The sequence below is a fragment of the Daphnia magna genome, linkage group LG4, assembly GCF_020631705.1.
Source record: "Daphnia magna isolate NIES linkage group LG4, ASM2063170v1.1, whole genome shotgun sequence".
NCBI lineage: Eukaryota > Metazoa > Arthropoda > Branchiopoda > Diplostraca > Daphniidae > Daphnia > Daphnia magna.
In genome coordinates, this window is record NC_059185.1 from 9,013,355 (window position 1) to 9,037,435 (window position 24,081).

The following is a 24,081-nucleotide window of genomic DNA, read 5'->3' on the forward strand; positions in this document are numbered from 1 at the left end:
GCCGGGTTTTGATTGGTTGTCAATTGGAGGGAATTATCGCGTGTAAACTGGGGAATTTTTCGTTTTTATTTATTTTTTATTCGATTCGCCGTATTAAACTACGTGTCTGGGCAAATTTTCAAGTCTGTTGGTGTTTTTCTTTATTTTGTATATTTATTTATTCGGTCGAAATTCAAAATTTTGAGGTTCCCGCCGGTTTGTGATTGGCTGCAAAATTGGGGGGAATTATCGCATGTAAACTGGGGAACTTTTCGTTTTCATTTATTTCTTATTCGATTCGCCGTATTAAACTACGTGTTTGAGCAGAATTCCAAATCTGTTGGTGTTTGTGTTCATTTTATATATTTATTTATTCGGTCGAAATTCAAATTTTTGAGGTTTCCGCTGGTTTGTGATTGGCTGCAAAATTGGGGGGGAATTATCGCGTGTAAACTGGGGAGCTTTCTCGTTTTCATTTATTTCTTATTCGATTTGCCGTATTAAACTACGTGTCTGAGCAGAATTTGAAATCTGTTGGTGTTTGTGTTCATTTTATAACTTTTATTTTGTGTTTGACTGTTTGTTTACAAATATCGTAGGCGGCTGCCGTTTGTCATTTGTTCTGGAGAAACTGCACCTTAGGAGGAAACAAAAGAAGGTGGTATTCCGTTATCCCCCAGTAGCAGTAGCCATCTAGGGAATTTCGGTGGTACGGAGATTTTCAAACTAGGGTGGTACGGAGAGTGTTTTATTTCGAACGTTAAATAAAACACTCTCCGTACACCCCCCGAGACCAGGCTGCTAGAGAGAGGAAAAACGGTGAGCGAAGCGAGGGGTCGCATTTAGGGGTCGGCCCCGGTTCTCAAAAACCCGGTTTACCCGCGGTTTGTCGCCAAAAAAAGTCGCCCATGAGCGATGCGGGTAGTCTATTTGCCACTGTGGGTAGGCTGGGAGGATTTGATGGGCAAACCGGGTATACCCACCACCATCTTGGAAAATGGCGGCTTGCAAAGCCCCAAGTTAAATTAAAAGGAAGGGTAGCAAAAAAATTTTTGTGGTGGGAAATTCAAAGGGCGTCACTTGATTTCAGGGTAAAACTCGGGTAATCGGGTAGGAAATCGGGGATAACCGGGTTTTGAACCCGGACAATGAAAACGGTTTTCGAAATTGTGTTACCCACATGATACCCGGGTAGGTAGTGGGCACAAAGTCTTAGGAACCGTTACCCACCGGATCCAATTTTTTTGCCGAGAAGACCTACCCATTCGCCCAAATACCTACCCATTAGACACGGGGCCGAGCCCTAGTCACATTTTCAACTTGGCAACACACCAACGGTTCGCCCAACGCAGCCGCACATAAATCTCGAAGGCCGACACCCAGGGCCGACACCCAGTGGCGTTTTTTCTACATGAATATCTCTTTAATGGTTGGGTTGCGATTGAGATCCTCAAGAACACCGTAACTGTAAATGATATAGCGATCCATTTCGTATTTTTTTGTTGAGGATTTCCTTTTCAACCCATCCAAGAACCGGCTTTTTTTCCTTGGTGGTGAAACAGTTTCACTAAGACCAGACTTTACAATAGCTCACCGACTAACGAGCGTCGCTCTCGCTTTCGCTCATTTAGGAACATTCGAGCGTCGCTTGCTCATTCGCTCGGCAAAAATTTAACGAGGGATAGCTTGTGCTTGTGCTTGCAAAATCGCTCAAAAAATCTTTGAAGATATTAATTAAACAATAAAAAATTTCTTTTTTTTTTGTGTATTTCCACACACTTCAGTACGGCAATTAAGCAAAACTATGATGTTGAGGGATTCGTTTTCCAGTTATGGCACACATTTCGATTTAGTTTCATAAACGTGAGCTTATCAAAGTTGCTGTCACAGAGAAGTGATTTTTTACCAGTGAAAATAAGGCCAGCAGTGCTGAGAAGGTTCTCACATGCGGCTGAAGAGGGAAAATGACAAGGGGTTCGACACTCAAAAAATACCCACACGCATGTCCCTAAAAAAAATATAAAAACGCGCGAAACGGTTTTTTCCTCCCTCTTTTACCAGATTTTCTTATTGTTTTCTTGCCTCCAAAAATTTCCATAACCACTTTTTGTCTTCCAAATTCCCAGCTTCTTCCCCAAAAAGTGGAAAATAACTTTTTATTCTCCATTTTTACTTTTTTTCGCTTTTCCCCCTATTTTTCACTTTTCTAATTTTTTTGTTTTAAAATAAGAGACCAGCTGAAGTGTAGTGAGTCGGAATAGTTTATTTAGTCCCTTGATAATGTCATGTCCTTGAGAAAATTTGATAGTTGGTTAACTGTTGCATTGGTAAAAAACAATTGTTTTGAACCTTGGGCATCAAACGTAAATGTTGGAGAAGGACAACTACAAATATACGAAACACAAGGGTGAAAACCATGATGGACATGTACTTCGATTAATTTTCCCGAAAATATAGATTGATTTATATCTAGTTTATACCATATGCAGAGTACCCCAACCTCATGGTCTTTTTGATCAACTATCCATTCAAACATGGAAATAGATTTTTTAGTGCTGTTAAAGTATGCAAAAGAGAGAACTCGCCCCAAAAAAAAACCATTCCCTTCCAAATTCCGAAAAAGACACCAGTCTCCAATTTGTACAACTTTTCGAGTTGAAACAGAAGTTATTTTTAATTTTCTTCTTTCGGAAAAATTTGCCAACTGCATGACTCGTAAAGTGCGATCATTGCTTAATCGCCGAACTGAATTTTCACAAAACCACACGACCGCGCTTTTTTTAACGACAATTTGCGATCCATTATTACAAATGATACTAGCAAAAGCGCTAGACTCAAGCTGGCGAGAAACCAAATGAGAAAAATCTCTTAGCTGGGCCATTCCAAGAGACTTCAGTACATCTATGTCATATTCATCACCCGCGTCAGGACATGGCTGGACGTTTTCCTCGACCGCTGTTTCTTCTGCACCGGAGTCATCCAACTCCAACAGCAAGTTGCTATCAATCAATGCTGCAGGGTGTTCCTTATCTTTTCGAGACACATTGATTCGTTGAACTAGTTCTTGATTGAACATAAATTTCTTTTTTCCTCTCATTTTCACACCTAAAAATCCAATCATATAAGAATATTACAAAATGTTTTATTGTCTCGAGAATTTTTTTACCTAATAATTGAAACTGATGGTCAACATCTACCATGGCCTTGCGAATTATACGTTCGATTTCCTCATCGGAGGGTAAATGAGAAGGAAGATTGAAAGAAATATTTTTGCCATCGTCTTGGCTCTGGTCTTCAAAAGCATGAGTAAACCTCGGGAAATAAACTCCATCGTTTTCTCCTTCTCCCAGAAGTTGGTTTGCGGCATCCGCTCTCTCGCTACGACTGAAAAAACCTTTTCCACTTAAATTTACTTGGGTCGATTCTGTTGAAGTCAACGACCGGACAAGTCGAAAAAAAGATTCGCAGCTCTGACTCCCAAAATGCCACGGCCGAAACAGATGAGGAGTTCCATTCTCTCTTAGTCTCCTTGATATGAGGACTAAGGAGTGGGCATTTATCTCAACACACATGTACGCGTTGAGGGTGATGAAATTAATATCTAGTTTGTATCCGTTTTCTTGAAGCCAATGTCGCCAATACCGTAAAGCGAGACAAGAATACCATATTCCATATATTCTGTCTAGTGGTGATAAGCTTTTATCCAAATAACTTGCTGTTATTAGTCTCATTAGCTTAAGATAGAAGCACGTTACTTCTGAACCTGATGAAATAATATACATACAACAAGATATATAGTTGACGTCAGACCATTCACAATTTTCTATTTTCTAACTATGATTTTATAAAAAAGTTATACCTGCTACTTTGTCGCACAGAATATCAGTGACACAAGGGTCACACAGTCTTCTTACAGCATCGTAATTCATTTTGTCGTGCAAATTTAGATCACCATTTTTTAAGTGGTGCTGCCCTTTGGTAACTTCTGTTAAGAGTTGTTCAAGGTCAGACACCGAAGCAATCCCTTTACCTATTGTGAGAAATGTAGCTCGGTCTCTTTTCAGTAACCGCGTTCGAAATTTTGCGCCTGTATGCGAACAATTGAAAATAAGCTCCGTCTGCATTATAAATACTAAGAAAATGTTCGGCGTTCGGAATTGTACCTATGTGAACTGTGTCTTGTACTGGCACTGCACTGTTTATTACATCGGCGGCGAAAAAATCCCATTGTCGTTTCAGTAGCCAACCCGTTTCGTCAGCTATTTGTTGTGCTGCATAAAGAGAAAATACTTGCCATCACATTATTTTACTTTTCTTAAAATAACTACTTATATACCGTACCGCTTCTGCCTTTTTTTTGTCGTGAGAGACGGGGGGAAGCGCACCTAAATTCAAAACTTGGCGCATCATTTTCATTTCTCTACTGTCTCCGTCTGCGGAATATGTAAGCATTCGGATTCCCAACTTGTTTAGTTCGGCTTCAATATAATTAGCCCTGTGCTTAACATCGTCTGCCGTAAATCTGTTGTTTGAACAGAAAGAAGCAATCCGGATAGCCGGGATTTGCTCATCCATGGTTTGCGCCATAACAGTGATAACCACAGCTGCACGTTCATATTTTTCGAATAAATTAACAATATCCTCGGCGGTCCTGACAGAAGAAGCTAGCGAATCGGGAAATCCTGCGAATATTTAGTTTTAATGAAAACATTCATAATACATAGAAAAGAACAGAAAATTAATACCATTGCATCGCAGCGGAAGACTAAATCCAATGACTCTGTTTGTCCTTTTATCGTATTCTCTCTGTCCGACGATGGCTGTTCCGTCTTCCGCAATGGAAACGACTGGTGGCAGTCTATGTTTATCCAAAATTTCTTTAAGTAACGCAACATTTACTTCTCCTTCGGGTACTGATTTGTGAAACGAGGATAATTTTCTCTCAATAGTTCTGCAACTAGGAAATATTCCTTCAAAATTAGCACTTAACACTTCATAAAATTTACGACCACCCTGAATATAACTGTACATGGCAAAATGTAATAGTCCAATATCCTTGTCGTAACGATATCCACCAGGTTTTTTTTAATTTGAACGCTAGCTTGAATGTTCAAGCGTTGAAGCAATGTTCTTCTTGAGCTTGAGTCTTTTGATTGCGTTTTCTGGACAGAGTACGACTCACTACTGCTGTCCGTTACTGAAAACCTGGCTCTCATTAGAAGGCAAGTTAGAAGGTTCCGACCCGACAGTTTCTGATGAAGATGCTCCGGAGCAAAGTCTATTAGGTTGTGATTGTGAAATTTGGGCTTGATTACTTTGACCACTGGTTCCTGGGGTTGCCCCATGACTTGTAGCATCATGACCGTGCTTCCTTTTGTGGAAATTATTGATGTGATTCACATAAGCAGAAAATTTCCAGCCGACATGTTTGTCACCATTTACGTTAAACGGCGCTATTTTACACGTAGAACAAGTAATTTTAGGCTGTTCGCTTTCATGATTGTCAATCGTCCATTTAATAGACGGTAAATCCCACGTATCACGAAGTTTGCTTTTTGAAATCCAATTGAATAAGTATTCCTGTAACGATTTTCCCTTTCGTCTTATCACGCGTGTAGTATTTTGTGTTTCTTCAAGTGTTCCTTCTAACGTAACGTTTGTCATATCACTTTGGCCTTCTGAAACATTTGCAGCACGACTTACGACTCGCATCACAGAATCTATGGGAAGAACATTAGTAGGGCTAACTTCTTGTAATCCTCCATTCACAGGCATATCAGCCAAGCCATCAGCACTGTTATTTTTTTTCTCCCTGACTCTGATGAACTGAAGGTAGACACTCTCTTTCTTTTGCGTCCTGATGACGGTAAAATGTCATAGGAAAAGTTTTCTTGACTTCGCGCTGTTATTTTTTGAGCAGTGTCAACAACATCAGCAATTAAAGCTTTTTCTCCTGGCATAAAACTAAACTTCGAAGGAATTTTTGCAAACATTTCTCCAAAAATGCTGACTTTCTCAGCTTCGGGTAAGTCAGCAACGTAATCTACATCAGCAAGGATTGTTCTTACAAAATGTTCTAATTCAGCACAATCGGGATTTATTCGAGCCAAAGTACGAAAAGAACTATAACCGAGCTTTAATAATATGCACTTGATTTTTGGGGTAACATTTATGTCAAATTCTGTATGCAGAATAGAAAAAACACAGTTTTCCCCCATTTTCGTCACTCTTGGCACTAGATCGCAGATACAGGTGTTCAGAACCGCACGACAAAGTAGTCTACATTCAACTGAAACAAACCAAATATGCGAAAATTCTACTTTTTTCCGAAAAGATTCATTTTTTTCACTTTTTTCAATTTTTTTTCACTTTTTTACCTCTTACTTCTCAAAGTGACGAAAAATAAATTTTTAGTCGCCACTTCCCCTTTTTTTCTCATTTGGACTATATCATATTGGGGCGTTTCAAGCATCTTTTTCTTCTCTTTTATTTGTAGAACTGATTCCCGCGCATCAAATTTTTTCATTTTCTAGTCCTTTTTTGAGTGTCGAACCCCTTGGAAAATGACGAGTTTCGTTCTCTGCATAAAAATTAAACAACCACAATATTAGAAATTGTATAATTAGTATTTCTAGTATCTATTTACATGTAAGTCGATTTGATTGTGAGAAATCTTTTTAACTGACCGACGTCCCCGACGCCTTTATTCAAACAAGGAATGTGCTCTTCAAGCTCGTTAGAATTTGCCGATGATGTACAGTATCCTGCACAAAAATCCGAACACCGATTTAATTTTTTAAAGCCACCTATTGGCGGGGTAGTGGATTTTTTGTTTGTTTTTCTTTAAGGGGGAGGGTAGACGGGGTGATGGACACGACAGGGTAGGGTTGGATAAGTCTAGACATTTTAAAAAGGTGCCTTAAGGTATTACCCTTTAAGGCAAGTTACAGATCGGGACATTTTTGCAACCCCCAGGGTGGTGTGTTTTTTTAAACGAAAGTTGGAAATTTAGAGCTTGGGCTTGGTAATGTTGCTTACCAAAAAAATTTAGCTTATTTTCCAGCTGCCTGTAAATCTTTATATCGTGGTCAATGGCGTAGGTGTAGCGTTTCTGAATGTGATGGTGGAGATCGGTGTTCGATCCCAGATGAGGTGATGAGTTAATATGAATAACTTACTAGAACTTCTCGTTTATATATAAAACAAATTTTCATCGAGCAACATGTTCTTTTTTTGTTTATTAAATAATTTTAAAAATAATAATCTCCTTCGTTCTAGAGAAATTATTCCCAGCAAATTCGAATAAAGAATATTATAACAATACCAAATATTTTGCAATTCCTTATTGGGAATCGAACACTGATCTACGGCGTCGCAATCAGAGGCTCTACACATATGCCATCGGTATCGATATAATTATGCACAGGCAGCTATATAATTAATTTGGGTAAGGAGTATTACACAGCCTTAGTCCAACATTTCCAACTGTCGTTTAAAAAAACACACCACCCTGGGGGTTGCAAAAATGTCCCGACCTGTTACTTGCCTTAAAGCGTAATACCTTAAGGCATTAAAAAAATGTCTAGACTTACCCAACCCTGCCCTATGTGTTTATCACTCCGTCTACCCTCCCTCTTAAAGAAAAACAAACAAAAAACCCTTTACCCCGCCAATAGGTGGCTTTAAAAAATTAAATCGGTGTTCGGATTTTTGTGCAGGATACTGTACGTTCTTTGTAGGCATCCAGAAAGCTTCTTTTCTTCTCACTATTTTCATTCTACTCGACATTAGCAGAAGCACTACCGTCATCTTAAGAAAAACTTGTGTTGCTTCTAGAAGTAAATAATAGGAATGTTAAAATGAATAAAAAATTACTATTCAATTGATCAGCACTAGAAGTTTAGAACTTACAAGACAGAAAAAGATCTATTGTTATTATTAAGACAGATTTAGCTATATTTTTATCGATATCAGACCTTTCATCGCAGTCAAGAAGCCTGGTTTTTTGGGACTCTTTGGTCAACTTGCTGTTAACCCGAAGAACAAATCTCCATCCTTTTTTTGTCAACCTTTTAGACAAGGAGTATCATCAAAAGAAAACGCTTCTCATTGAATCTCTTCAAGCGGCCAAATATTTTTCAACAACAGCTGATTGGACAGCTCACCAAAGAAGTTTTCTCGGCATGACTGTGCATTGGATTGGTGAGGACTTGGGGCGTAGAAGCGCTTGCCTGGTGGTCATAGAAAACCGCGACAGCCATAAATATTAAGTTCTCGGCCATGCGATCGAAAATATTATCTCTGAATTCAAGATCTCTAGTATAACTACAGAAACAACGACCGATAATGGAAGTAATTTTGACAAGTCCTTTGACCTTTTTGATCGAAAAACCTCCAACTTGGAATCGGAATCTGATGGACAGACTGATGGTGGTGACAACGTTTCTGAAGACAAATTTGGCGAGGAAATGCAGTTCATAAATTTGGGTGACATAATTGAAGATGCTCGCAATGATCTTCAGCGTTTTCAATTTACTGATAAAAAACCAAAAATTCTGGTGGTGTGGACTGCAACGTGCGTAAAACCATCGAATGAAGGATTCAACTTCGTTTTTAATTCGACGATCGTCATCAGAGACGCAAAGAAGACCAAACCATACGTTTAATAACCCCACCTGTTTTATACACTGCATGGATTCTTTCTTTGCAGGCGCTTCGATAAAAAGCATAATTTTAAAATATTATTTTTTAAAAATTGTGCTATTTAGAGTAATCTTAAAATAATACCTGCGCAAATTGAACCCAGCATCTGCAACTTCTTGCGTTTGGAAAAATTGGTGGCATCATCTCTATTATTGCTTATTCGAAATCTGAAATTACTTTTTCAACTTCAAAGTGATCGCTATCGGTAGTCTTTTAAATATACTCCATAATGGGACCCGGTTAATCGTGTACGCTTACTGTGTACCACGTACTTGTACATCGTAGAATACGATCGTAGAATGACTCCCCCCACCCCTCTTGGGCGGGGCTTAGCTACGTGGAATCGATCTTTTTTTCCCGGTATATCGTGGAATAAGATCGTGTACCACTATCTACATTGTAGCAGACAAGGTAAACAAAGTTTCAAGTTTTAACGCGTGTGTTTTGAAAAAGTGATACGTTATTTTAATTTAGAATAAATGATTAGTTTTTATTTCTATTCATAAATCAAATTGTTTATGGTTAGATGTCAGGGCGTAAAAGCAAGAGAAGACAATTTCTCAAGTATGAAACATTACAATTACATTATTTAAAATTACTAAACTTTTCCTTTACCTAGGAGTCTGATGTATGCAGAAGGAACCTTCATCGCCCCCCACTGAGTGTGATTTATCCACTCAGAACTCCAACATGCAGCCGTAGCCTGCCATACTGAAAATTCAACTTTGACAGAAGAAGTGAATACTTTGCTGCTCGACAAAGCCACCCTACAGGACCAAGTAAAGAAGTAAGAAGAGATGAACCAAACTTTGGTGGGCCAAAAGATTGAATCGGTTCAGGTAATTTATACATTAAATTTATTGCTTGGGTTTAATTTAAAACATTAGTTAGCATTAGTAATCGATGGAATGTCTACGCAAAGCATTTAAGGAGGGAGACGAGTTTATAGCCAATGTAGCCAAATCCTACAATGATATGGGAGAAACACCTTTGCTGGTGGCAATAAAAAACAGAACTTCCAGAACAGTCAAATTCTTGGTTAACAAACTGAAAGTTTCTGTCATCGAAGTTGGTCCATTTACATGGGAAAATGTTGATTATACAGATGTGCCTCCACTGTTTGCTGCTGTTATATCTAATCAGCTACCTATAATTAACTTTCTGGTTGACAGCGAACAATATAATCCTCCAGTTGATTTATCTCAACATCCTCTGATCTTGAGTAGCCAAACCACTAGACTGCAAAAAATTAGCATATTGGAGCTGATAGGTGCAGCCTATATTTTTGTTGGAACCAGGGCTTCGTTTTTGCACGGATATTCTTGCTGGATGCGAGCGTTTCTTTTGCGCCAATCTACAACTGACGGTGGTTCGATAATTCCAAAAAGTCCATTGCAGCTCTAAAACCGAGGTGGAACTGCAATGAATAATTTGAATAATTTGTAAGACATAAATATTTATCAATTTTGAAATCAGGTTGCTACTGGGTGAAAGGGAGAAATTTTTGTTGCACTCAACTCGTACATTCGTGGAATTCAATGGTATTTTACGAAGATCTGCAGACTAGACGGAAGGTTGTCGATAGGAAGTCGATGCTTATTGATGACTCTAGCACAGAAACACGATAGGGGACGTATAGCCTGTAGAAAGCCATTCAGTAGTGACTGGAACTCGACATCGGGATATACTGCGTGCATCTCCAAGAATTTGATACATTCCAGAGCAGTTTCACCCTGCTCGTTAATTTGGTCTTCATGGTATCCGGCCTCTAGAAATGCCTGAACAGTGGTGCTGAAGTGTCGACCGTGAAGTGGGTTCCATCTTGTATCATTCCACGGGAAAAGCGCACACTCTTGTAGGGCCAGTAATGAAGAGGACTATTCCGTTTTTCGTCCACGTAGTTGGGATTTACCCCCATCTGCAGCAGCAGCTTAATCATTTCAAACGTTGAGTCGGGTTTAATCCGGACGGTACAAGCTTTTAGAAGAAAGTTCGATTTCTCATTCTGCCACTGTCCGTAAAGATAAACATGTTGTGCAATTAGTTAAAACACAGTTACTTTTTATAGAAATATCAGTGTTGCAGGCCGAAAGGGACCGGTTGGCGTACCTGCTGAGCGTCGTGGATGTTAAGTAAACCCTTGCACTACATTTTTACCTTAAAATCACATTAAAGTGCATTAAGTATGTATTTTAAGAAATTTCATAGGTATAGTTACTATATATATAATATATATATATAATACATATATTTATTATATATAGCGCCCCTAGTGACCGAAGGCGATATTAACATTTTCACTCTCGAAGTGTATAGGGGGTAAACTTCAAGGGATAGGAAAGGTTTCCTAATAAAATAATTTTTTATGAAAACAAGAAATAACGCTGTTAAATAAAGAACGCCGGATTTTTTAAGTGCAAAAAAAATATTTTTGCGTAGTTTAAATTATTTTTTTATTTATGAAAAACACAGTTTTAACGTTACGCTTGTGGGGGGGAGCTCGTGTACTTAATCGATGAACGAGTGTTTAGGAGCTCGGGGGTTACTCCTAGAAAAAAGTCTAGTGTGAGTGATTTGTAGCTCTATGGTTCTACTGATCAGCAAAAAAAAAATCTAGCTCTAGCCGTCAAATAGTTATTTGAGTTATTTGAGGGACACACGTAGCACCATTAGAATTCATGGAAATAGAGGGGGTGTTCTTATACATTTGGTGGGTACTGTAAATATATTATAAATATAATTATATATTGTATGATATATTATATATAGGCCATAAATTATTATGTATATTATGGGAAAAAATTAACTATTAGTTCAACATTTATATATATATATATATTTGTTTTCTTTGGTACATAAAAAACATATTAAATAGATACTTACAGTATTTATTATATTCGTAATATGGCTATCTTAATTACAATTATTCTGTATTCGTATGAGACTTTCCCAAGGTCATACAAGCCATGTTAACAGAAGGAAGCAGCTCAAGTTTCCGGAGAAGGTTTGTGTCGATTTCAACCTCGTAGGCATTAATTCGTTCGTCGTGGCTTATTCAATTTTTAGCTCGAGCTGATTTCTGTGTGTTCCCCACTTGTTCCAGGTCTCAAGAAGCATCTACTGCTTGCATTTTCGGGTTGGATCCCGCTGCCTCAATCAGTTCACCATGAACTCGCGCTGGAGGTTCCTTGGATTGTTCTTTGGCTGTGATCAACACAAACTTCGTCGTTCGAAAGTGAGGTTTTTCCATCTTCTCTACTTTCCTGGCATTTCCATGAGAGTATTTGGGATTTACGACCTAATCTTCTCCATCGTAAATGACGAGAATTTGGTTTGGGTAGTCGGGATGCTCGTATGCATGTTTTAAAAACCCAGTTGTAAAGGAATCGTTGAGTTTCTTCTCGTGCAATTCGCAATTTAAAATAATATATAAAATTTTTTATTTTGTTTACAGTATTTTTTAACTCGCCGCCACGAGTACCCATCCATCCTCCAGTCATATTTATATTTATTATGTCTCCACTTAATGATGAATTTTGCTTCTATTGATTTTAAATATATGTCATTCATAATACAACAGAAAAGCAATTTTTTACACAAACATTACGGGGTAACTACGTAATGTCAAAAATATATGTAATATATCAAGCACTGATATGTTAAATCATATTATAAAACTATATAACATATATTAGATAATATACCCATTACATATTTTTGTTTTTGTTTTTTTTTATTACAAGGCCTACTCATACTTGAGTGTTGCCTGTGCTCATAAACTATACATGCATGTTATCACGCCTAAGATAGAATTTGAGACATAGCTTTAGTAAATATAGTAAATTTTGATATGTATAGAAGCAGGGGTTTTTCTTTGGATTTTCTTTGTTAAAAATTTTACGAAATCGGATTGAAACGATAGTTGGAGGGTATTATTGAACTTCAAGGCGGATAAGTAAGAAATGATAGTATGGTTGATTTTGAAAAAAAAACAAATTACCAATAAAACAAGCATGAAACAAAAACAACTACAAATAGCTATTGAGAAGAGAAAGAAAAGATACACAAGAAACACCAAAATAATTTCAGCAATTCGAATAATTCCTAACAGAATAGGGTAGAGAGAGAGAGAAACAAAACAAATACAACGGGTCGGGTAACAGTTATAAACGCTCTTCCACCTCGGCCTCATAATAGTCAACCGACCTTCCAATTCGACTACGCGTTGAGTCAAGGCTTTTATGGTTGCCCTGGTTTGACGCAAACAAACGAACAGACTTGCTCCCAAACCAAAGAATAAAATCGCTATAACTGCTATTAATTCGAACGGGTACCGAACTGTTTCGGGTTGCCCCGCGCCCCGTCTAGCTTTCTCTTCTTCCTCAATGATACGCAGATGCTCCCTCATGAGGGCTACGCGACCTTGAATCATCGCACGGCGCGTCAGTATCGACTGGCTATTCTGGGTTCTTGTCCCCCCCCCCTCCCTTTCTAGTATAGTCTCACTAGCCTCGGGCGCTTTCAAAACTTGCCCTACCTTTTCAAGCTCAGTGACGCGTTGTTCAGTGAATACTTGACATTCTCCCTGAAGCTTGCTTGAAAAATCCAATTATCCATGTGTGCGGTACACGACATTGGAACTTCAAAGACATCAAAAGGTTTTCTTCTAATTAATGTGTTAACCTTTTCACGACTTTGCGGGCAAGTTATCGTTATTTTTGTATCTTCAGTAGTTGAATAACCCCACCTCCTATGGCCTAGATATACAGTTTGTTGGCCAAGCTAAGGTGAAACATGAGTCCTGCACTGGGTATGACTACGGGCCTCGTCCTTTACAAACAAAGACATTGCACACCCGGGTTCCCTGTGTTTCCGATTAATGGCGCTACTTATCGAACAAATTAAAGTCGGTGACATTAAACAACGAAATGCATCGTCCACTGATAACTCTACAAAGGCTTGTCTATCAGTTTCTACGGCTAGGAGTGGTGGAAGAGGATAAAATTGTGCACCTTGCGTGGCATTGTCTATGGGGCGCGGCAAACAGATTACTTTATAGAGTGTAAAACGAAAAGGAAACTAAAAAACAGGTAAATGAATAAAAATTCTAAGACCATTATTAACCGCAGCCACGACTACTTTAGCTTGGTGTACTTTTTCCAGATATCGCCCTTCTGAATGGATGGACTCAAGGACGATCCTGACGGCAGGACAGATTTAATTTCTTTCAGGGCGGCTTGAACTTGCAGCGAGGGAAAAAGGGTAGCTGGTAGACGTTCCATAGCCATAGCAGCCAAACCAACGGCAAAATTATCCATCACCTCTTCGATCCATCCCACGGCAGGCCCAATTTGACGGAACGCATCTCCAACTTTCGTGGTAGCAATCCATTGCCTTTCGATCTCTTTCACCACCCCGTCCATTTTGTTGTCCATTTTCCAGACCTCTCGTTCGATTTTTGCAAAAGCCGTCTGTAGCTCGGCTACGGCGTCGCCACTTGCCTTAGTTTCCCACAGCGTCTCGTTAATGAGAGAAGCATGAACTTCCAGGGCATGCGCAATGGATGTTGTCTCCGTCGAAAGCTTGTTGATCTGGCCGTTCACTTGTTCAAGATCTTCTTGGGTAGAGACCCCAAAAAGCCAGTTAAGAAGTCGACCTCCTCCATTCACTAGGCCACGTTTCACTCTGGACTCTTGCACACCGACGGCTGTTTTTAGTTCATTCCAGCGCTGATGAACCTTCCGCAATTTCAACAATTCTTCTTGTTCCTGTTCTTTCACATGTTGTTGCAATGTCTGTTTAAACTGTGACTTAACTCCGTCGTAGTGATCTGACATGCCATTCACTCGAATGTCCATGTCTTAACAGCACAAATTTCACTAAAAAATCTGCCACCTCTGACACATCTGCTGAAGGTAGAGCTCGAGTCTCCGCCCACTTGGTGACGTAATCTACGGCTACAATAATACTTTTATTCCCACTCTTGGACAGTGGAAAAGGTCCCAGAATATCCATCCCCAGTCTCTCGAATGGACGTTCACTCCTTCGAATTTCTATAAACCCCACTGGTCGCTGGTAGACTGGTTTTCGGGACTGGAACTCCCGACACGCCCGCACAAAATCACGCACGTCCTCGGCCAAGGCCCACCAGTAGTATCTACCCCTCACTTTGTCAAGAGTACAAGTAAAACCTAGGTGGCCGGCGGTAATGTCATAATGGCAAGAGCGCATTTTCTCGTTCTTAAAGGATTGAGGCACACATACCCTTAGTAGGAGGCCGTCATCAACGACCTTGGTCTGGAACAGCAGACCATCCTTAAGGCGATACTCGCTGTATTTCCTTCCTTTCTCCAGCCCCGCGAAGACTTGGTCCCACTCCACTTGCTGCGCCTGCTGAAACTCACTCTTACTTTCAGTGTCAATACTGAAGGCAGCTAGAGTACAATACAGCTGTTCGTCGAGCTCCTGCGGTGCGTCGACCGGATAGCGGGAAAACACATCTGCCTCCGTATGTAGTCTTCCATTGCGGTGTATGATCCGTAGTAGAAATTCCTGAAGCTGTAGGCTCCAGCGAGCTAAACGTCCGGCTAGATCCTTCTGGGTGAGTAGCCAACACAGAGCGTGGTGATCGGTCACCACCAAAGTATCCATTCCCCATATGTAACTCCGAAATTTCTTGACGGCAAAAACCAAAGCGAGACACTCTTTCTCCGTTATCGAGTAATTCGACTCACTTGGAGACAAGAGGCGACTCGCGTAGGCCAGGGGCCTCTCAATGTTATTTACGCCTTGTAGTAACACCGCTCCCAAACCGTAGTCACAGGCGTCAGGGTGTATCTCGAACGGTCTTGTAAAATCGGGATAGGCCAAAGTGGCCGCACTCACTAGAGCCTGCTTCATCAGCTCAAAGCTGACTTCTTGCGACTCTTCCCACACGAAGCAACCATCCTTTTTAAACATGTCCGTCAGGGTTTTGGCTGTGTGTGCAAACTGAGGAATGAACCGGCGATAATACGAGCAAAGCCCCACAAAACTACGTACGCACTTCAACTGTTCACTCGGCTTACATAGGGTGGACGGAGAAGGAAAGTTTTCAACCGCATTAATTTTTTCTGGGTCAGGCCTAACTCCATCCCACTAAAGACGTGGCCCAAAGCCTTGACTTCGCTGGCCCCAAACTGACACTTCACCAACTTAATTTTCAACCCGGCCTTCCGCAGGGCGGTCAACACTTGTCGCACCAAGTGTTCCTCCGCATCAGCCACGTAGATGCTGATGTCGTCCAGGTAAACGAGGCAAATCGTCCATTTCAGCCCGGTTAAAACCAAATCCAACATGCGTTAGAACGTCCCCGGTGCGAAGGCCAACCCGAAGGGCATAACCAGAAACTGATAAAGCCCGTCGGGGGTGACAACCGCCGTCTTGTTTTTATCCTCTTCGTTTAGTGTCACTTGCCAGTCCCCACTCTCCAGATCTTGCGTCGAGAAGATGCTAGCGTTCCCCATCCGAGACAACGTCTCTTCGATCCTCGGCAAAGGGTAAGCATCCTTTACGGATATGGCGTTGAAGCGGCTATAGTCGACACAAAAACGCCAACTTCCATCCTTTTTCTTCACTAAGACCACAGGTGATGCCCACGGGCTTGTTGAACGTTCAATTACACTTCCGCTCAGCATTTCGTCCACTTGTTTCTGCACAATAGCCCTCTCTTTCCAAGCACTCTTGTAGGGAGACTGTTGTACCGGCGTGGCTGTACCAGTATTTATACGATGCCTTAATCTTGCACACCCCCAGTTCTCCCTCCTTCAAAGCAAAACTAGTGTCAAATTCCTCAAGTAGCTCAACCATCTTCTCCACATCAGCAGGGGGAAGCGTCGATGCTACTTGAGCCCGAAAAGCTTGACGAGGAATAGAGGTCACTCTCGGCGTAGAATCTGAGTCCCTTATTGACTCAGCTGAGTCCTCCCCAACATCGTCGCCCAGTGAATCTGGCGTTTCCCCTTCATCCACTTCGACAATGGAGGGTTCCACAGCCTCCATCTGCCCCAAGACGGCCCCCTCCCTTAGGTAGGCGCGCCGATTGGTTAAGTTAACCATCAACACTTGTCCTAACGGTTGATCCGAAGACCCCAGCACTTTATCCGCCGTCAGCCCCTTGGCTCGAGCCAGATGTTCCGAAGGTTCAATCATCCACGTTGCTTCATTGAGAGTCGTGGCTTCTATCTCCACCGGAACAATGGCTCTGGGCGGAAGCATTCTAGCCGTCTTCGTGACCAATCTAGGTGCTTTCACGGCCTCCAGTTCTTCGATTACGTTCACCGGTAACGCTCCGAGCAATAATTTAGCGCCATTTGGGACGTAATTTATTGGGAGCCGCTTGAACTGGCTCAAAAAGTCATTGCCCAGCAGTAACTCGATCCCTCTCATTTCCAATAGAATTACTTTTCCACGGGCCTCCATTCCTCTATGCTCGATTTCTAGCTCGAGGGCTCCTAGCGGGGAAGCTCTCTGGCCGTTTACCATGACTACAGACGGTCCTTCCTATCTCATACGACGAGCTCCTAGTTTCTCTTGCAAGCTCGGAGACGCCACCGACATCACCGCTCCGGTGTCAATCACGGCCTTGATCCTTATTCCTCGGCACACTAACTCTTCGGTTATCAGGCAGGAAGATTCAATAAGCAGTACGGCCGCCTCTCCTGAGTCGTCTTCGTCGGCCGACCCCATGCCCACGGTATTCCGGTCATCTTCTTCGGAGTCCCGTCGCCTAGCCTGCCAGGTCTTTCCATCTTCCTTGCGCCGATCGTTTCTCCATCTGTTCTCTCCCTCGTCTCGACGATCACTCCGCTGAACGCCCTTCCCATCTTCTTTCGGGGCCGTACTTTTCTGGTCTTGGCCCTTCTCCGCCCTACAGAAACGAGCAATGTGCCCCGCTTTGGCACAATTATGACAGATAGGCTTCCCATCCAAAGTCCGAGATGCGAACGACACATTATTTTGAGGTCGTTCCAAGTTTCCCCGTCCACCCTCCGGCCTGGGAGATTTTGACACGCCTTTTAACTTGGCGGGCTCAGCTTTAAATTCCAGCAACAGGTCTCTCAATTCGGTCCCAGCTTCCTCCTTTGGAGGAGGTAACCCCTTCATTGGTCCCAACACGCTCACAGCCCATTTGGGTCGAATAGCTAACTCCGACGCTTCCGTGTGCAGCTGCACCGCAGTCAAGAATTCCGCTGTAGTTCTCGGGCTAGTCATCCATATCTTCTCGACAAGGGTAGGCTTCAAACCACGAAACAGATAGTGCACTTTTGCCTCTTCCAACATCCCTGGGTCTACCCTCCGACACAAATCGATGACGTCGTAGATGTATTCCACCCCTGATTCGTCTATCCCCTGCTTCCGCTGTCATAACTTTGCCTCTTGATAGCGGCCATAATGTTGCGGCTGAAAGGCGCGAAGAAATCTCGTTCGTAGTCCATCCACCCCAGGCACAGCCACCATCCCCGGTGCTGCTGCCACTGCCGGTGTATCCCGCCACACCGCCGGCGCTCCCGAGCAGAGAAACCATTTCCTAGCTTCCCCATTCAGCTGCATCCCAAAATTCTCGGCCATTTCAGCTGCTCCCCAGCGGTTATAGAGAGCCGTACTCTTATAACGCTCTAGCCAATCCACTGCATCCTCATTCTTCCTCCCGTAGAAGATCGGAGGAGTCCGGTACTTCAATTGGGGGGCAGGTGGTCGTTGGGCCATGACTACTGGTGACGCGGCCAGAGAACCCGCTGAACTGCCTGACGACTCACTCGCAAGCTCCTCTTCGTCTACCGAATCTGCAAGTGATGAATCTCTCGAGGATATGGGTCGGCTTCTCCAACCGTGCCAATCCGAGCCCTCCTGACTGGTGCCCTCTTCCGGCTCGGAATTCGCTCTGAGCCCTACCGCGTCCTTTCGTAGGTCGCCGGAATACCACTGAAGTGACTCCGTGTAGTAGGCCCCTTCTATCCCCGCTTCCACCAAGTTGCCTACTCTCGGCCCTACTACCTAGCAGGGGTGGATAGGTAGTGGATCGCTCTCTTGCGCCCGCCTCTTCTCCCGAGTCGTCTGGATCCACAACCGTCCGTTCCCCTAGACCGCTGTCTCTCGGCCTCCGCTGTTGCAAGAACCTCCGATAATTGCACCCCCGATTCGCCCTCTCTCCAGAACTCCCGACCGTATTCCCTGATTCAGCTCCGTGGCTCGTGGCGGGGTGACTTATCGCTAGAGAGGTTTGCGTCCCAGTACTAACACAAACTTTGGTCGTAACCTCCGGTTGAGCTTCCGTTACGTTGGCCCCCCTACGTTCCATTACTTCGCCGTTGGGTGACGCTTCAATCACCCTTAACCGTTTACTTTGCCGCAGTGGACCAGTACTCATCTACACCCGATCATTCAGGATCGACGAACGGGTTAAAATAGGTCTACTGGGGGAGTAGACCTATTATAACCCGCATAAAACAAGACAAGATCCGCTCTCTTACTTGAGTTGTGGACGTTCAAACGAATAAGAAGCTCGGCCAGGCCTGTGGTCCTATACCCAAGCAATTTAAGGTACCAATACTCGCTGGTCACACCTTCCAAGCACCTCTCAACAGCACCTGCCTCCTAATTTCTTACTCTCTCACTTCGTCCCCTAACAACTCAGAATCAAGCCCAATGATCTTACCTTATTTTACCAGGAAGGTCTACCCTGCATCTCCACCATGTAACGAGTTATCGCCGATGGGTTTGGAGAATCAATATCGGTGTATTCAATCTTTTCAACACTCAAGCACTACACAAAGTAAACATAACTGTTCTATCTAACTACTGGCCACGAAGGTCTACACTACAGTCCCATTTATAGTCTTTCAGACGTGGGAAAGAGTCAGTCGGCGAATCCGATGCATCAGCAATCGGATGACACTCGAATGACACTTCCGTCGGTCGTTTGTCTATCCGTTACAGCTATAACGGATGGCGAGAGTTCTCTTACAATGATGCGTGAACGTTACAATATTATTCATAAAAGTACATGGCGATGAAAATCCAATGGCTTGTTTTACTTTCTGCTTCACGGTTTCATTGATCAAGGAAGTTGCTACTTTCATGACATATTGCCAATTAACTCGAGTTAGTTTTTGTTCGTTAGCATGTTTAGAACAAAATCTGCACCAAGGTATTGTAAATCAACATCTGGTTTTGCTAATTCAACATGTGTAGAAGCCCGTTCACAGTCTAAAAAATTAAAACTTCTGCTTAATAAACGGTTAACTTAACTTAACTTACACTAACTTACCAATTTCAATAGCTGAGTTGTTACAAATATCTGTTGCTGTCAACGTTTCAGTGACTTTGAATTGTTCAATCACAGGCACATAAAAAAACTGGGGTGGAATGTTTGTAAATGACGATACAATCCACCGAATAATTTGAAGTTGGTCAAGTGAAGACATTCATTGCTAAATAAACAAGGACTTGTGAAGTTTTCATCTTGTCTGTGGTATAACAGTGTATTCACATTGAATACAAGTATATTCCATGCAGTTTACATATAGAAGTAAAAACTCATGGTATAACAGTGTATTCACATTGAATAGAAGTATATTTGATGCTGTTTACATATAGAAGTAAAAACTCATGGTATAACAGTGTATTCACATTGAATACAAGTATATTTGAGGCTGTTTACATATAGAAATTAAAACTCGTGGTTAACGGTGTATTCACATTGAATACAAGTATATTTGATGCTGTTTACATATAGAAGTAAAAACTCATGGTATAACAGTGTATTCACATTGAATACAAGTATATTTGATGCTGTTTACACATACAAGTACAAATTCATGGTATAACAGTGTATTAACATTGAATAAAGTATATTTGATGCAGTATACATATAGAAGTAAAAACTCAGGGTATAACAGTGTATTCACATTAAATACAAGTATATTCCATGCAGTTTACATATAGAAGTAAAAACTCATGGTATAACAGTGTATTCATATTGAATTCAGGTATATTTCATGCAGTTTACATATACAATTAAAACTCATGGTATAACAGTGTATTCACATTAAATCCAAGTATATTTGAGGCTGTTTACATATAGAAATAAAAACTCATGGTATAACAGTGTATTCACATTTAATACAAACATATTTCATGCTGTTTACAAATAGAAGTAAAAATTGATGGTATAACAGTGTATTCACATTGAATACAAGTATATTTGATGCTGTTTACATATAGAAGTAAAAACTCATGGTATAACAGTGTATTCACATTGAATACAAGTATATTTGATGCTGTTTACATATAGAAGTAAAAACTCATGGTATAACAGTGTATTCAAATTGAATACAAGTATATTTGATGCTGTTTACATATAGAAGTAAGAACTCATGGTATAACAGTGTATTCACATTGAATTAAAGTATATTTGATGCGGTTTACATATAGAAGTAAAAACTCATGGTATAACAGTGTATTCACATTGAATACAAGTATATTTGATGCAGAATACATATAGAAGTAAAAACTCATGGTATAACAGTGTATTCACATTGAATACAAGTATATTTGATGCAGTATACATATAGAATTAAAAACTCATGGTATAACAATGTATTCACATTGAATACAAGTATATTTGATGCTGTTTACATATAGAAATAAAAACTCATGGTATAACAGTGTATTCAAATTGAATACAAGTATATTTGATGCTGTTTACATATAGAAGTAAAAACTCATGGTATAACAGTGTATTCACATTGAATTAAAGTATATTTGATGCTGTTTACATATAGAAGTAAAAAATCATGGTATAACAGTGTATTCACATTGAATACAAGTATATTTGATGCATAATACATATAGAAGTAAAAACTCATGGTATAACAGTGTTGACACATTGAATACCAGTATATTTGATGCTGTTAACTTATAGAAGTAAAAACTCATGGTATAATAGTGTATTCACATTGAATAAAAGTATATTTGATGCTGTTTACATATAGAAGTAAAAAATCATGGTATAACAGTGTATTCACATTGAATACAAGTATATTTGAGGCTGTTAACATATAGAAATAAAAACTCGTGGTATAAAGGTGTATTCACATTGAATACAAGTATATTTATGCTGTTTACATATACAGTACCCACACAAAGTTTGGAAACACGACGAGTTTTTCCGCGCTTTTAACACGGCGGCTTACGGGCCAAAGTGTCTGCCTTTTTTACGCGATAACTCACGTTTGAGTTATCGCAAAGCAAATCCAAAAAAATCCTCTTGTTGAGGAAAGAATTTCCCTTTCACCATGAATTTTTGAAATGTTTGTGAATAGAAGTTTAGCCCCAAAGTCATAGGTATAAAGTTTGGAAACATCGGCGCGCTCGCCATATGTTTCCATGCTAAAGTGTATGTTACTGAAAAAATTATTAAAAATTCCAATTTATGAATTTTTACTTGAAACTTTTACAAACGGTAGACGACATAGTCGTCTACATTTTGACAAAGTTTCAATTTTTTTTGATGAAAGGCTAATTTTGCCGATTTAAAAAAAAAAAATGCCGATCAATCTTTCGTGGCGAGGGGATGAAATCCTAGCCAGGGGGAAGAATGGAAGGGAAAAGCAAAAGGGGAAGAAAGGGGGAACAGAATTTCCGACGTACATTTTATTAAAAAAATCGGCCAAAATCAGCCTTTCTTAAAAAAAATTTAAACTTTGTCAAAATGTAGACGACTATGTCGTCTACCGTTTGTAAAAGTTTCAAGTAAAAATTCGTAAATTGGAATTTTTAATAATTTTTTCAGTAACATACACTTTAGCATGGAAACATATGGCGAGCGCGCCGATGTTTCCAAACTTTATACGTATGACTTTGGGGCTAAACTTCTATTCACAAACATTTCAAAAAATTCATGGTGAAAGGAAATTCTTTCCTCAACAAGAGGATTTTTTTGGATTTGCTTTGCGATAACTCAAACGTGAGTTATCGCGTAAAAAAGGCAGACACTTCGGCCCGTAAGCCGCCGTGTTAAAAGCGCGGAAACACTCGTCGTGTTTCCAAACTTTGTGTGGGTGCTGTAGAAGTAAAAACTCGTGGTATAACAGTGTATTAACATTGAATTAAAGTATATTTAATGCTGTTTACATATAGAAGTAAAAACTCATGGTATAACAGTGTATTCACATTAAATAAAAGTATATTTGATGCTGTTTACATATAGAAGTAAAAACTCATGGTATAACAGTGTATTCACATTGAATAGAAGTATATTTGAGGCTGTTTACATATAGAAATAAAAACTCGTGGTATAACGGTGTATTCACATTGAATACAAGTATATTTATGCTGTTTATATATAGAAGTAAAAACTCGTGGTATAACAGTGTATTCACATTAAATAAAAGTATATTTGATGCTGTTTACATATAGAAGTAAAAACTCATGGTATAACAGTGTATTCACATTAAATTAAAGTATATTTGATGCTGTTTACATATAGAAGTAAAAACTCATGGTATAACAGTGTATTCACATTGAATACAAGTATATTTGATGCAGTATACATATAGAAGTAAATACTCATGGTATAACAGTGTATTCACATTGAATACAAGTATATTTGATGCTGTTTACATATAGAAGTAAAAACTCATGGTATAACAGTGTATTCACATTGAATACAAGTATATTTGATGCTGTTTACATATAGAAATAAAAACTCGTGGTATAACAGTGTATTCACATAGAATACAACTATATTTGATGCTGTTTACATATAGAAGTAAAAAATCATGGTATAACAGTGTATTCACATTGAATACAAGTATATTTGAGGCTGTTTACATATAGAAATAAAAACTCGTGGTATAACGGTGTATTCACATTGAATACAAGTATATTTATGCTGTTTACATATAGAAGTAAAAACTCGTGGTATAGCAGTGTATTCACATTAAATAAAAGTAGATTTGATGCTGTTTACATATAGAAGTAAAAACTCGTGGTATAACAGTGTATTAACATTGTATACAAGTATATTTGATGCAGTATACATATAGAAGTAAAAATTCATGGTATAACAGTGTTTCACATTGAATAAAAGTATATTTTATGCTGTTTACATATAGAAGTAAAAACTCATGGTATAAAAGTGTACTCACATATATAAAAGTATATTTGATGCAGTAGACATATAGAAGTAAAAACTCATGGTATAACAGTGTATTCACATTGGCTTCGGCGATCTTGTCGGAATTCAGATCATCATTCGACGTGGAGTCGCTGCGCAGCAGCAGAGCAGCTTCTCGTTTCAGAGTGTTAAGTTGAATGCTTCGGGCGATGAGTTTAGACAAAGCGGATGACAACGGG

The 24,081-nt window shown here is 40.2% G+C and overlaps 1 protein-coding gene and 2 long non-coding RNA genes across 7 annotated transcripts; 2 read left to right on the forward strand and 1 right to left on the reverse strand.

The window, feature by feature from the left end:
* Positions 1-2,222: 2,222 nt before the first annotated feature.
* Positions 2,223-6,551, reverse strand: LOC123471204. The gene is made up of 7 exons (XM_045172227.1): positions 6,357-6,551; positions 4,725-6,268; positions 4,321-4,661; positions 4,143-4,250; positions 3,839-4,066; positions 3,146-3,742; positions 2,223-3,084 (listed from the first exon to the last, which is right to left on the reverse strand). Exons 5-7 carry the CDS (start codon positions 3,906-3,908, stop codon positions 2,246-2,248), a joined length of 1,506 nt encoding a protein of 501 aa, XP_045028162.1. The 5' UTR covers positions 3,909-4,066; positions 4,143-4,250; positions 4,321-4,661; positions 4,725-6,268; positions 6,357-6,551; the 3' UTR covers positions 2,223-2,245.
* A 2,548-nt stretch (positions 6,552-9,099) lies between these two features.
* LOC123471087 lies at positions 9,100-12,259 on the forward strand. 2 transcript variants are annotated; one of them, XR_006645036.1, is made up of 5 exons: positions 9,100-9,246; positions 9,302-9,521; positions 9,574-10,093; positions 10,159-11,686; positions 11,786-12,259. It is a non-coding gene; the product is annotated as an uncharacterized LOC123471087 (long non-coding RNA). The 2 variants fall into 2 exon arrangements; XR_006645035.1 differs by having other exon boundaries at positions 10,159-12,259.
* Positions 12,260-13,211: 952 nt separating this feature from the next.
* On the forward strand, positions 13,212-20,176 carry LOC123471088. 4 transcript variants are annotated; one of them, XR_006645039.1, is made up of 4 exons: positions 13,212-13,340; positions 13,413-13,772; positions 13,846-19,495; positions 19,559-20,176. It is a non-coding gene; the product is annotated as an uncharacterized LOC123471088 (long non-coding RNA). The 4 variants fall into 4 exon arrangements; XR_006645040.1 differs by having other exon boundaries at positions 13,846-19,263; positions 19,392-20,176; XR_006645038.1 differs by having other exon boundaries at positions 13,413-13,588; positions 13,653-13,772; positions 13,846-20,176.
* Positions 20,177-24,081: the final 3,905 nt, after the last annotated feature.

Coding starts and splice junctions, on each gene's coding strand:
- LOC123471204 (XM_045172227.1), bottom strand. CDS start 3,908: ATGAATTACGATGCTGTAAGAAGACTGTGTGACCCTTGTGTCACTGAT. Junction 3,743..3,838: donor TCTGTGCGACAAAGTAGCAG/GTATAACTTTTT, acceptor TTATTTCATCAG/GTTCAGAAGTAACGTGCTTC. Junction 3,085..3,145: donor CCATCAGTTTCAATTATTAG/GTAAAAAAATTC, acceptor TTGGATTTTTAG/GTGTGAAAATGAGAGGAAAA.